The sequence below is a fragment of the Ziziphus jujuba genome, chromosome 7, assembly GCF_031755915.1.
Source record: "Ziziphus jujuba cultivar Dongzao chromosome 7, ASM3175591v1".
NCBI lineage: Eukaryota > Viridiplantae > Streptophyta > Magnoliopsida > Rosales > Rhamnaceae > Ziziphus > Ziziphus jujuba.
Genome location: NC_083385.1, coordinates 1,534,085 through 1,548,617, shown reverse-complemented (window position 1 = coordinate 1,548,617; position 14,533 = coordinate 1,534,085). Strand labels below are relative to the sequence as shown.

The 14,533-nt window shown below is 31.2% G+C and overlaps 3 protein-coding genes and 1 pseudogene across 3 annotated transcripts; all 4 read right to left on the bottom strand.

Moving 5' to 3' along the window:
• Positions 1-981: 981 nt before the first annotated feature.
• On the bottom strand, positions 982-1,977 carry LOC107423898 (auxin-binding protein ABP19a). Its single transcript, XM_016033548.4, has one exon. The coding sequence runs from the start codon at positions 1,927-1,929 to the stop codon at positions 1,276-1,278; it is 654 nt and encodes a 217-aa protein (XP_015889034.3). The 5' UTR covers positions 1,930-1,977; the 3' UTR covers positions 982-1,275.
• A 411-nt stretch (positions 1,978-2,388) lies between these two features.
• On the bottom strand, positions 2,389-4,241 carry LOC107423896 (auxin-binding protein ABP19a). Its single transcript, XM_025076130.3, has 2 exons — positions 4,015-4,241; positions 2,389-3,512 (listed from the first exon to the last, which is right to left on the bottom strand). Exon 2 carries the CDS (start codon positions 3,315-3,317, stop codon positions 2,613-2,615), a length of 705 nt encoding a protein of 234 aa, XP_024931898.1. The 5' UTR covers positions 3,318-3,512; positions 4,015-4,241; the 3' UTR covers positions 2,389-2,612.
• A 1,786-nt stretch (positions 4,242-6,027) lies between these two features.
• Positions 6,028-6,985, bottom strand: LOC107423900 (auxin-binding protein ABP19a). The gene has a single exon (XM_016033552.4). The coding sequence runs from the start codon at positions 6,951-6,953 to the stop codon at positions 6,321-6,323; it is 633 nt and encodes a 210-aa protein (XP_015889038.3). The 5' UTR covers positions 6,954-6,985; the 3' UTR covers positions 6,028-6,320.
• A 5,442-nt stretch (positions 6,986-12,427) lies between these two features.
• On the bottom strand, positions 12,428-13,449 carry LOC132804553 (auxin-binding protein ABP19a-like; annotated as a pseudogene).
• Between the last annotated feature and the right edge of the window lie 1,084 nt (positions 13,450-14,533).

The window sequence follows — 14,533 nt, the reverse complement described above, 5'->3', positions numbered from 1 at the left end:
ATAAGGAAGACATTTTGTTTTTAGTTAGAAATTAGATATTTTTCGTCAACTTGAATTGAGTTCCCTAATTTGGTTTGTTTCCACTTCAACATCGATATCTAAAATATGAATATAATAATTAGGAAAAGTTAGCATATTGTGATCAAATAGCAAATTATATATATATATATATATATAATTTTGCCAAGTCTTGATTTTGCCAAGTCTTGAAGGCACTGCCATTAATGTAATTGAAGTCATAAACTGCATATAGATTAGATTTAGAGGTGTCTCGACCAACACTTGAGAAAGTGACACCCTCACCTTTCACTCGATCCATCGGTTCATTCAAACGAGAAATTTCTCCAACTGCTACGCCAAAAATGACACTTTTCCTAATACTTTTCCTGTTCAAGAACCCACAAGTCCTATTCACCACCGCCACTGCCTCTCTGATCATCACTCAATTAATTAGGAATTAATTAAGCTCTCTTTTTTAATCCCAGTGTACATGGAGCAATATTATTGAATCATGAATTAATTTAAAGCTCTCCTGTAAAATATTTGACTCCTTGTTGGTGTACAAATGAATATGGGTATTAAATTTTCCAGCATTATTGTTTATCATGATCTCTGCTGGCCTATACACTTAATAAAGTAGCTGGACATCAAATGCTGTTCCAAAAATAGTTTATATGTCTCAATTAAGTATATAAGGTTATGGACATCATCTAATTCATATATTTTTAATTCCCTCTAAAGTGATATTCATATATATATATATATATGATGAACCAAATATGTATTATCATAATTCAACTAAAATAGACGAATAATATATATGATTATATAATTAAGGAATAGAATCCAGTACTGCCAAATTATTTTCAATTCTTAGTTTGGGATTAGAACTTATACCAAGTTTTGGTTGATTCGTTTTTTCATTAAAACTACCTCTTCTATCTAGTTTTGATTAGCCTGTACATATATGATAACCAACAATGATCATCAAAATATGTTTATTGATATTTGTCATAACATTTATACATGATTGATTACATATCTTCCCCATTTAAGCAAGAATAAAAAAAATAAAAAAGTACGTAGCCAACCGCATATCAGAGAGTACAATAACGTTTAGTGGCTTTTATTCATGTTTTCAATCACTGACAAGAAATCCGATGCTTACTAGGTAAGCTCAACTACGTATGACAAAATAAGAAACCTATGTTATAAGAGGGCAAGAAAGAAACAGTCTCTCCTTATTGAAAATATTTTTCTGGACATGGTTATCAATTAGCCAGAGCCACCGAAAACACCCTTAAGCCTTTTAACCTCAGCAACATCAAGTAGAGTAGAGGCAGCTATTAACTCACTAGGAAAATTCTTTGCAAACAAAGCATTGTCCAGAATCTGAGCACCCGGGTTGTCGCTACTAAAACTAGCAAATATCAAGGCGTTGGAGGGAGCTGAATTCACAATGAAATGCAATAGCCCTTTAGGGAAAACCATAATGTCGCCCTTTTTAAGAGTTTTTATATAGGGATCATTGGCTGTGGAGATGAACCCAGCAACTACTGTTCCTTCCACAAGAAGTATGATTTCTGTAGCCCTTGGATGGGCATGCAATGGGATAACACCACCTGGGGCTATATCTGCACGAACCAGAGAAACTCCAAGCCCATTCACTCCTGGGAATTGCTGTACAAATGCAGGGGTCACAGCAGCCTTGAAAACATTGGAGGTATTACCAGCAACGCCTAGGCCAGAGAATACAAAATCATCTACTGTAATATTTCCAGACTTCTTAGAAGAATAACCTGCAGGGCCTTGAGGAGCCGAATAGTCTGATGGCCAGAAGTCTTGCGCCGCAGCATGGGATGAGAAGAAAATGATCAGGAGGAAAGACAAGATGAAGGAAACAGGGGAGATCATCATCTTCTTCATCATCTTGTTTAGTAGTAGCAGGTGAATTGGTTGGTTTTTTATGTGAGGGAAATGGTAGCATTTATATTAAAAAAAAAAAAAAAACCAATGTACAGGATTGTGCACGAGGGAAGCCAAATTGTGTCTATCTCACCAACAAAATAATTGACACCTCACCTGTATCTGCCTTTCCACTTTTGAGTAAAAACAAAAATAACACATTTTCCTCGCCAATTGTAAATCAGGATGTGTACCAACATTTCGATGTTACATGAAATCCAAAAAATCGAATTATAAATCATATAATTTTGACAAGAACGATTTATAAAAGACCTCCAAATTTTACTTATTTCCCATACCAATCACATGACCAAATGGAAGGGCTTTGGCTTATCATCCACTGCATATACAATTTTCAATTTTGGCGTGGGATGGGAATATATATATATATATATACATATATATATATATATATATAGAGAGAGAGAGAGAGAGAGAGAGTTACATACAACAACATTTTTTGGCTTATACATGTTTCCAAGTGCATTGACTGGAAAAATCCCATATGCTTAGTACTAAAACAGGTTTTCTAAACCACGACAAAGAAACCAAAGGCAACGTTAACATAAATAAAGGAAGTAAAACAATTAGAAACAATCGAAATAGTACGCAGTCCTTATTATAATAATCTAAAGCTGGAGGCGACCTTAGCCGGAGCCTCCAAAAGCTCCCTTAAGCTTTTTAATCACAGCAGGGTCAAGGAAAGTAGTCTTAGCTATTGATCCGGTAGGCACATTGCTTCCAAACAAAGCGGTGTCCAGAATCTGGACGCCTGGGCTTTCACTACCAAAGCTAACAAATACAAGGGCGTTAGAGTGACCCGCATTCACAGCGAAATGCAACAGTCCTTGAGGGAAGACCATAGCATCTCCCTTCTTAAGAGTTTTTAGATACACATTGTTGGCTGAGGAGACAAAACCAGCAGTGACTGTTCCTTCCACAAGAACCAAGATTTCCGAAGCCTTAGGGTGGGAGTGTAACGGGACAACACCACCGGGCGCCAAATCTGCACGGGCAATTGAAACTCCAAGGCCGTTCAAGCCTGGAAAGTCTGACACAAATGCAGTTCTAATACCAGACTTGAAAGCGTTGGAGGTATTTCCAGCAACACCTAGGCCCGAGAATACGAAATCATCTACTGTGACCCTTTCAGGATTCTTACAGGAATAGCCTGCAGGGCTTTCGGAACCCGGATAGTCTGCCACGCAGAAGTCTTGTACGGCAGCATGAGAGAAAGCTGATAGGATCAGGAAACAAAAGATGATCGAAGCAGGGGAATTCATGATCTTGATCACCTTGTTTAGTATTTGGTGCTTTGATTGGTGGGTGTTTGTGTGAGGAATATGGCCCATAGGTGCTATATTGGATTTGAATCAGATTTCGGATCAATCTATATTGATTGGTAGCAATTGTATAGGAATTAAAGTCCGATCATTTCAATTGGTTGGTCGATCATGCACGAGAGTGATATGTGCGGAAAATGTATTTAGATGCATCCAATAATATTATCCATCGGATACGCCATATTGATTCTGGTACCTACAAACCTGTCTTGCACGTGAGTAGCATAATGTTTCTCAACCAAAAAAGCAGACTTTAAATTTTGGTTAGAAATCCAGAAAACTAAAAAGAAGGCACTTATTACTTAGAGGTACTATATACTTACGACAATGAACACAGCATCTAGCTACTCAATTCAGAAATTATACAGGTAACTAGTAATGCAGAAGATATTGGAACCTTGAATTTACAGTTATAGTATTTTGTCCATTAGGATTAACAGAGCGACCAAAAATGGTAAATGAGGATCTAGACCATGACCAAACAATAAAAAGAGAGATACAACAATTAGCAACACTTTTTGACATGTAATTAAGACTTAAGGGGAGACTCGGCTGTCCAGTCGTCTCTTTGATTTTTGGCCATGAATTATTCTGAGGATATTACAATTACAACTAGCCGTTATTCTGGATGGACTAGGAAATGAAGGGTAGCTTTCGCTTATAAATACTTATCTGACGTTTTATCCGTTTCAGCATATCAACTAACCTCATCATCTTTTATCCTGGTTCTTTTACTTAACTATTCCTCTTCTCTCCTCGTTTCGCCCCCTTTTGTTCTTGTATATCATCGGCGTGAAATCCTCCTTTCCCAATTTTTCCATTTTTTTAAAAAAAGAAAAAATTCTTATATCTAAGAATTAAAAGAAAAAGAAAAAAAAGAAAAAAAAGAAATTGGTAAATGAGAATCTAGACCATAACCAAAGTAGAAGAAGAGAGATACAACAGTTAACAAGACTTTTGACATATTAACTAAGACTCAAGAGGAGACTCTGCTGCAAGTCGTCTCTTTAATTTTTGGCCATGAATTACTATATTACAGTACAAGTACCCCTCCTCTCTTCTGGACAGACATTGGTGGTAGGCCAGTCTAATTATATAAGGTCTTTTAATATATATATTATTTATGTTATTTTTGAAATTTATTATAATTAAATTCTAAATTGGTAAGTTATTTGTTAACAAATTAAATTCCTATATTAGTATACTTAATTTTTTTATAAAGCAGTAGATTATTTCTTATTAATTTATCTTAAAGCTAGCATACAAAAGCATACCAAAACTTAAAAATAAAACCATTATATATGTTGTTGCTCTATTTTTATAAGCTTTTTGGGGATATGGGTACAAATATATGTATACATATAACATTATTCTCTCATCCAAGGACCCTGGATGATTTTTTGTTGGAATACATAAAAACAACGTTTTTCACATAAATAGTTGTCAACGTATCTATAAAAGAGAGACTAACTTAAATGTATCTACAAAAGAGAGACTAATTTATATATATACATTATTTTTCTTTATAAAATAGTAGCAACCCGAAGTGAAGCTTAAAAAATATTTTTTTCATTTAAAAAATTAAAAAGATATTTCTCTCAATTCATTATATGCTCAAAACTATGCATATATATATATATATATATATATATTGGATGAAATATGAAATGCTTAATAAAGTTTTTCAATTTTTTTTTTCGATGAAATTTTTTTAATTTTATTTGTTTATTTTCAATTTGCTATTTTTGGTAACATGAATATAATAAATGACATAATTATTTTTAAAAGGAAACTAAATGTATTAATAAATGGATTAAATAAGGAAATTCATTTATTGATAAATAACTTAGCAATTTAAAATTTAATTATATATTAAATTTTAAAAATAACGTGAATAACCTATATTATATTTGATAAAATGATATTATATAATTGGACATATCAACAGCTAGCTGACGTGGTAAGCCCATCCTATAAAATAACCTCATCATTTGTATTTCACCCATCACCAGATTTTCACAAGTGTAGCCAACAATTCAAAGAATTGATTGGATTCCCTTATTTTAGCCCAAAAGAAAACAAAAAGAAACTCCCTTCTCTTCTAGTTGAACCGTTCGACTAGCTGTCTCCAGAAGAGAGACCGTAGTTTGATTATTTCTTAGGCGTTCTTATTTTATATTTTACCGTTCGAATTGATCTTTTCTTTGGTCACTTCGTTATTTGCGACTTTATACAACAGCAATGCTTTGGCCTGCTAGTGCTAGCTAGGCCGCTATGAATCATACTTCCTAGTTGCTCTCTTTTATAGATCTCCTCATACATTGATTAAAAGCTACAACTACTAGTTTACTTTAACTTGATCAGTCATAAATTTATTAGTATTGGTCCTCGTATGTATATGCAATAGAAGTTGAAGACTTAATAAGTACATAATCCTATTTTTAGTAAAAAGGATAATATAATAAGACAGAGAAAGTTATCTTTAACGGTAGGAAGGAGATTATGTTTCATCTTTTTCTAGCCTCAAAGAACAAAATTAGAAATTCAAAGAGTTTTGGACACATGACAGAGAATTCGCCATTAACAATGCAAGTGACTAAGGGAACAAAACTATCTACCTTTTATTCAACTAATTAAAAGAGGTTGACCAAAAAAGACAGAAAACTAATGAAATGAGGAAAGGAAAATGTATCCACTGACCACCTGCATGCAACTAAATTTTTAGTTTTAATTATTTGGGTTGTGATAAACATATATATACACCAGTTTTGGCTTCTTTTTACTTTTTAGAGAAAGAGAGACTGAGCTACATACGACAATGTTTTCTGGTTCATACATGTTTCCAAGAGCATTGACTAGAAAAGTCCCACATGCTTGACTACAACAGGTTTTCTCAACCACGACAAAGAAACCAAAAGGCCAACATTAACATATATAAAAGAAGTACAAGAATTAGAAATAACCAAAATAGTAGTCAGTCATTATTATAATAATCTGTAGCTGGAGAAGACCTTAGCCGGAGCCTCCAAAAACTCCCTTAAGCTTTTTAACCACAGCAGGATCAAGGAAAGTAGTCTTAGCTATTAATTCGGTAGGCAAATTGCTTCCAAACAAAGCAGTGTCCAGAATTTGAAGGCCTGGGCTTTCACTACTAAAGGTAATAAATATAAGGGCGTTAGAGTGACCCGCATTCACAGCGAAATGCAATAGTCCTTGAGGGAAGACAATAATGTCTCCCTTCTTAAGAGTTTTCAGATACACACTGTTGGCTGAGGAGACAAAACCAGTTGTGACTGTTCCTTCCACAACAAGCAAGATTTCTGAAGCCCCAGGGTGGCTGTGTAACGGGACAACACCACCGGGTGCCAAATCTGCACGAGCGATTGAAACTCCAAGACCATTCAAGCCAGGAAAGTCTGACACAAATGCAGTGGTAATACCAGCCTTGAAAGTGGAGGTATTTCCAGCAACACCTAGGCCCGAGTATACAAAATCATCTACTGTAACTTTTCCAGGATTCTTACAGGAATAGCCTGCAGGGCTTTGGGGACCCGAATAGTCTGCCACGCAGAAGTCTTGCACGGCAGCATGAGAGAAAGCTGAGAGGAGCAGGAAACAAAAGATGATCAAAGCAGGGGAATTCATGATCTTGATCACCTTGTTTAGTACTTGGTGCATTGATTGGTGGGTGATTTGTGTAGGGAATATGGTAGCAATTATATAGGAATTAGAGTCCGACCATTTCAATAGGTAATTGGTTGGAAATATGGTCGATATGCATGAGCGTGATATGCGTGGAAATGTATTTAGATGCATCCAATAATGTTATCCATCGAATACGGAAGATTGATTCTATTGCCTACAAACCTGTGTTGCATGTGAGTACTATAATGTTTCTCAACCCAAAAAAAAATAAAATAAAAAAGTCTTCAAATTTTGGTTAGAAATCCAACAAATTAAACAAGAATGTGCTTTTTACTTAGAGGTACTATGTATTTACGAGAATGAACACAACATCTTGCTGCTCATTTCAGAAATTATAAAGGTTAATTAGTAATGCAGAAGATATTGTAACCTTGAATTTATGGTAGTATACGAAAATAACAGAGCTAGCATTCAAGCCCATGAGCATTGCAGAGTGTCCAAAAATGGTAAATGAGAATATAGACCATGACCAAACGATAGGAAGAGAGATACAACAATTAACGAGACTTTTTGACAAGTAAGACTTAAGAGGAGACTCTGCTATCTAGTCGTCTCTTTGATTTTTGGCCATGTATTATTTTGTGGATATTAAATGTATACTTTATTCTGGGGTTTCACCAGATTTTCACAAGTTTAGCCAATAATTCAGGCAATTGATTGGATTCCCTTATTTTAGCCCAAAAGAAAAGCAAAAGCCCTTTTGTCTGCCGACGTGGCATGCGTGTATATATATATATATATTTGGTGTCAGGATTGCATATATTTATTTAGATAGATTAATCATCTCTCATTATCCAAAAAAAATAAAATAAATAATCATCTCTCAATCTCACGTTAATTTTCAGTTACTATAATATTCTCACCATTGAAATGTAATAATATCAAAAAATAAATTAAAAAATCAAATTTGAGGGTTATATACGCTGCAAAGATAAAATTTGTAAAAATTTTGAAAATAAGGAATACCAAGGTGATAAAATTGATTTTAAAGACCTAATTTTTTAGAAGGAAAATAAAAGAAGAAAGATAAAAAATAAAAAATAAAAAAATTGAGAACAAAGATAGGACCAAAATGGCAAACCAGACAACAGAGAAACGGTACTGAGAGCATTTCTAAAGAGGTTCTTTAAAATAAATAATTTCCCCTCATGATCTTTAAATATAAAAAAATAAAATTTTAAAATTAACTCCATACGAATTGAACTTTAAAATTTGAAATTATGTAAATTTTTAAATATTAAAATTTTAAATTTATTGCAAATCAGTCCAATTGATTAATGAGATTAATTTTGTCATGAGATGACATCGACATACTAACATCATTAAAAAAAAAATAATTTTAACAAAAATTAAAAAAAATTTAAAAAATAATTTTTTTATTTTTCTATTTTATATTTTTAATTTTTAATTTGGAAAATTGTATCCATTTATTTATTTTATTTAAATTAAAAGTTGAAAGAAATTAAATATTTCTGGACCAAAAATTAGACCAAAAAGGAACATAAAAATAAAATTGACATTTTTGGTCTAATAAAAATATATTTATTAGACCAAAAATTAAATAACATAATTTTATTTGACCAAAAATTAATAATATTTATGCCAAGCTATAAAAAAAATTAGACCAAAATTAAAAAAATAAAAATTTGATAAAAATTAAAAATAAAAATAACATTGGAATTTTGGGTTTAATAAAAACTTTTTTATTAGACCAAAAATTTGTAATAATTTTTATGCCTAAATCATACAAAAATTAGACCAAAATTACACAAATAAAAATTACGCCAAAATAAAAATAAAAATAAAATATTATTTTTGCTCTAGTAAAAATATTTTTATTAGACCAAAATGAACTAAAATAATGTTATTAGACAAAAAAATTATAATAATATTTTAGGACCAAATTATCAAAGAAAGAAATTAGACAAAAAAATAAAAATAAATTTAATTTTTATTCTTTTTTTTTTATTTTGGTCTAATAAAATCATAAAATAAATTTATTGTTATTGATTTTATTTTTATTTGGTCAAATAACTTATTTTTAGTATTTTTAGATTTTTATCTTTTTAAGCAAAAATGATTCATTTTATTTCTAATCTGTCTATGGTTGTACATTCCATGTAGAATTGAGTTATTTGCAGGTGAATGTAGATAGATTTATCATCCTTTTCTCTTTAGACAAAAAAAAAAAAGACCATAAAAATTTAAATTTTTTTTTTGTCTAATTTTTTTTTTTTTGGGACTAAATTTTTTGTGGTTTGAGAATAAAAAATTAATACTAATTTTTGGTCTAATAAAGATATTTTTATTAGATCAAAATTCCAATTTTATTATAATTTTTTTTAATCTAGTTTTAGATCCAAAAATATTTCATTTTAATAAAATAGGAAATGCTTCAACTTTCCAAATAAAAATCATAAATATAGAATGGAAAAATAAAAATATTATTTTTTTATTTTTTATTGAAATGTATTATGATGTCAAGATGTTGATATGATCTAACAGTAAAGTCAACCCAGTTAGCCAATTTAACTAATTTGTAACAAATTTTAAATTTTAAATTTTGTTTTAAGCAATTCTAAATTTCAAGATTCAATTTCACAATCCTAAAATTTAAAAATACTAATATGCAATTAATCTAAAATTTTACAATATATTCCAACAATGCTCTCTATATTATGTTGTTTTTATAAACATATATTGCTATGTTAATTCCCCTTTTTTTAACTTAAATTCCTCTCTATTATTAATAATTAAAAGATGTTTCAATATATAAAAGCAATAAAATTAATAATTTAAATGTGATAGTGGTGAAAATTTATTCAACATTAAATTAAAATAATATTTAACATAAAATGGTAGATTTGACTTTTTATATTTGGTAGTCAAATTCATTTTTTATTTTAAAATTTTAATATAAAAAATGATTAAAGCATACTTTTAAAAACGTACTATTTTAAAATAAAAATCATAAAATGGATAAAGAATTCTTTAGAAAGATTTTGAAAAGACAAAGAAAATGACAAACCCAATAACAAAGAAACTCTCATATTATTGGTATCATATACATTGTAAATGTTATAAATAGAGAAAATTTGCATTACAATGTTCGGAATTCGTATGGATAATATTTTATTGTTTCCAACAAAGATTATCTTAAAAATTAAAGATAAGCAAATAAACAACTGTAAACGAAAATTAAATCTCATTATCATCCTTAACTTCATATTGATTTGCACTTTTTTGCACTTGGTCTTCCTTTAACAAAGAGCACCAAACTTTTCAATCCACCCGCCAAACTCAACAGCCCATCCCCAGTTATGACGAATCCATCTTCAAATACCTCCAAAAGCCTAACCAATTTTAAGGGGAGTAGTGGCTGCAATCACCACTTGCAAAGAACCCATTAATTTCAAATCCAGAAAAAAAAAAAAATAATAAAATAAAAAATAAAAAGCTAAAATTTAAACACTTATCAAATTGGGTTTTGGGTTTCAATTTCCTTTTGTGTTCATTGGATATTCAGTCATTTTTCACTTTGTATAACCAAATTTGAGCCGAATGAGAGTCTACGTGAGAGCACGAGTGATGGCGTCAGTTGTACTGCATACCGCCTTTCATTTTTCACTCGTATCTAAGCATGTTCCTGTTCCTCAGATACAATTCGATCCTTCTACACCCAAATCTCAATTTGTGAAAAAGCCTTCCAGTGTTATCACTTCTTTTTTTTTTTTTTTTTAATTAAGTAAATATATATTTATATATATATATATATATATATATTAAGCTAAAAAAGGGTTTGGGAGAGGCCCAATACAACTTGGGTTGGATTGGACTGGTTGGCCCACTAACTTTTCTTTGCAATTAAGACGGAATTTTCCACTTGGATTCGACAGATTTGCATCTATTAATTCCATATTGTTTTTTTTTCTTAAATAAAAAAAACTATTAATTCCATAAGTTTTTTTTTATCAAGCGTAGAACCAAAATAAAAAATAAATGCGAAACTATATTTAGTGGGTGGATCAAATATACATCAGTATTTGATCAATTTTAACTGTATTCTTGGGGGACGTCTGAGAAACAAAAGGGGAAGGGAAGATTCCAGTTTGATGTTATTGTCTGATTATTAAAAATAAAATAAAATAAATTCAAGCAAATCAATTATTATTCATTGCCCCCCCCCCCCCCCCCCCCCCAAAAGAAAAAAAAAACTTAAAAAAATATATTTAAGTTATGTAAGTTATGTTAATTAGAAATGTAGAAGATATTGGAACCTTGAATTTATGGTACTGTACATAAACAACACAGCTAGTATATAGTCCATGAGAATTGTGGACGAGTATATATAGTCCATGAGAATCGAGGAGCGTCCAAAATGCTAAATGACAATTTAGACCATGACCAAATGATAAGAAGAGAGATAAAATAATTAACAAGACTTGTTAAAACTCTCCTGTCAAGTCGTCTCTTTGATTTTTAGCCATGAATTATTGTGCGGATAATAATTATTTTCAAAAGTTTAGCCAATAATTGAGGCAATTGATTGGATTCCCTGTTCAAAAGAAAACGAAAAGAAAAGTCCTTCCCTTCTAGTTCTACTTGACTAGCTGTCTCCAAAAGGGATCGTAGTTTGATTGTTTCTTGGACTTGTTTATATGTTTTTGTTCCATTGGAATCCGTGGATCTTTTCTTTGGTCATTTCTTGATCTACAACATTTTAAAATTGCAATGCTTCGTCCTGCTAGTGCTAGGTTGCTATGAATCAAACTTCCTAGTAGCTCTCTTTCATTGAGCTCCTCATACATTGTTTAAAAGGCTATATACAACTATTAACAGGGGCGGATCCAGGCTTTTAATAGTGGAGGTCGATAGTTAAAAAAAAAAGTAAAAAGAAAAAAAAGTCACACCCTAAGTTAATTTTTGGGATCTCGTGTATACAAACGGCACTATATGAAGTGAGAAGTTAAAAACTTAATAATTTTTAGTAAAAAGGATAATATGATAAGAAAGAGAAATCTATATTTGACGGTAATAAGAGATTCTAATTCTCCACAGGATGGAGAATTCGTCATTACTAACCAATGACAAATATAACCAACTTACCTTTATTCAACTGATTAGAAGAGGAGATTTACCCCAGAAAAAGAAAAAAAAAGAAGACAAAAACTAAATAAATGAAGAAAAGGAGAAGTATCCACTGGCCGATGCAATGCAACTTAGATTTTCAATTTTAATTTTTTGGGTTGTGATTCTTTTTCACCAAAAGTCGTCACGTCACTCCTTTTAGCCTCCACATGATAAGTGAACGCGTGAGGAAAATAACAAAGGAATTGCTTCTGAATTTTGCCCACTTAGGAAGCAATTAGAACAAGATAAACAAGAAAAGACAATTAACATATGGAGATTGAGGCAAAAGAAAAAAAAAGTCCATTTGCATGATTTATTGCAGTTGCCACAGTAGCCTAGAAATTTATGCCAGTGGACTGGCTTACGCAATTGTACTTGGAAAAATCCAATATTTGTGACGTTAATCCAATAATACTAAAAGATGAATAGAAAGAAAAGAAATTATAACAATAATCCCTATATCTGGAGTCGGTCCTTATTGCAGAGTCGGTCCTTCTTGCAATCTCTCTAAATGTAGTGGAGGAGCTTAATCAGCCAGAGCCACCAAAAACACCTTTTAGCTTTTTGATCACATCAGGATCAAGAAAAGTAGTCTTAGAAATTAAATCAGTGGGGAAATTGTTTCCGAACAAAGCGTAATCCAAAATCTGGGTACCTGGGTTTTCATCACTAAAGCAGCAAACACAAGGGCTTCTTTAGAGGAACCAGTGTTAACACCGAAATGAAGTAAGCCTTGAGGGAAAGCAATGATATCACCTTCCTTGAGGGTTTTGATGTACACATTGTTGGCTGTGGTGATGAAGCCTGCAGTGAGTGTTCCTTGTGCAACAATTACGAGTTCTGTAACCCCAGGGTGGCTGTGCAAGCCTATAACACCGCCAGGGGCCAGATATCCGCAAGCGAGAGCAATCCCAGCCCATTTACACCCGGAAATTTATTTGAAAATGCACCGATGAATGAAACGTTGAAGACATTTTCGGAGGTATTGCCTGCAGTGGCCAGGCCTGAGAACACAAACTCATCTGCTGTAACATCTTGAGGGTTTTTACATGAATACCCTCCTGCAAGTTGAGGAGCTTTGTAGTCTGCCACGCAGAAGTCTTTCAGTACAGAAGCATGGCACAGGGAGATTAGCAAAGAAAGAGTACTGAACAAGGTTATACAGAAAATCATGGTGTTCATCACCTTTGTTCTGTCTACTACAGTGGGATTGTTGTTTTTGCATTTGCAACAAACGCAGCTTTATATATACTTCTCCATTTTTTTGTAGAAATGGAAAAAATCACAATTTGATTAAATTAGACGCTAACAAATCTGCATTATTAAATTGGAAAATATTATATTACTACTTAGTCATTTTTAACTTCCATTTATGCTTTGGAAATAAAAAAGTGAAATTGCAAAAAAGTTTAAATGCTATTAAAATAGTTTCCAATTCCAACATGATATGTGATCCACACACATTACATCCAATTAACACATCTTGAATAATCAATCTAAAATTGGTAAAATCGATTTGCTTTTTATTAACTTATTGACATATTGAATTTCACCCAAACAAATTTTTGTTAGAAAGAATACTTTTATTTTGACTTAAACATGTTGTTGTCCAAAAGCAAACTTAAACATTCAATAAAGAAACAAAAAAAAAAATAAATAAATAAAAGAAAAAGCATATAAAATTATATATTGCGTGTGCAAAATATTTATATATATACATATATATTTTTAGTGATTCTTGAACCTTTTGTATGACATATACTACCTATATCTATATAATATGATTTTGCATAAGCGAGTATTATATAAAATACATACGCATACTAGATTCTGTTATGCAATATAAATTCTCTAATATATATTTATATGTTTTTTTTTTAAACATTTTTTTGACATCTTTTTGTTTTTAATGTAATTGTCTTTAAAAAATGTTTAAACTAAAACAAGAGTATTTCTTATAAGGAAATTGATTTTTTTTTTTTTATAATTAGGAAATTGAATATGTACAATGCTAGAAATAAGCAAATTGATTTGTTGGCAAAAAATTACCAATTTGAATTGATTGTATATAGATGTACATAGATGATGTGTTAAATGTTTAATAAAATGACAATTTTTAATTGGACAAGCCTATAGCTACCAAATAATTTCTCAAGGTTTTATGTTTGGAAAAAAGAAAATGATAAAATAAAAAATTACTGTTTACATTGGTATCTAATGACATTTTTGGTCTTTTTGTATGGTTAAAATAATTATTGTTATGATTTTGCCACATTGTAGAACAACTTTTTAATTTGTGTCTCTGCACAACACATTCAAGAACTTCTTGAAAGAGACAATGTCTACACTTCATATGTGAGATCACGAGTTCAGATAATTAATCTTAATGA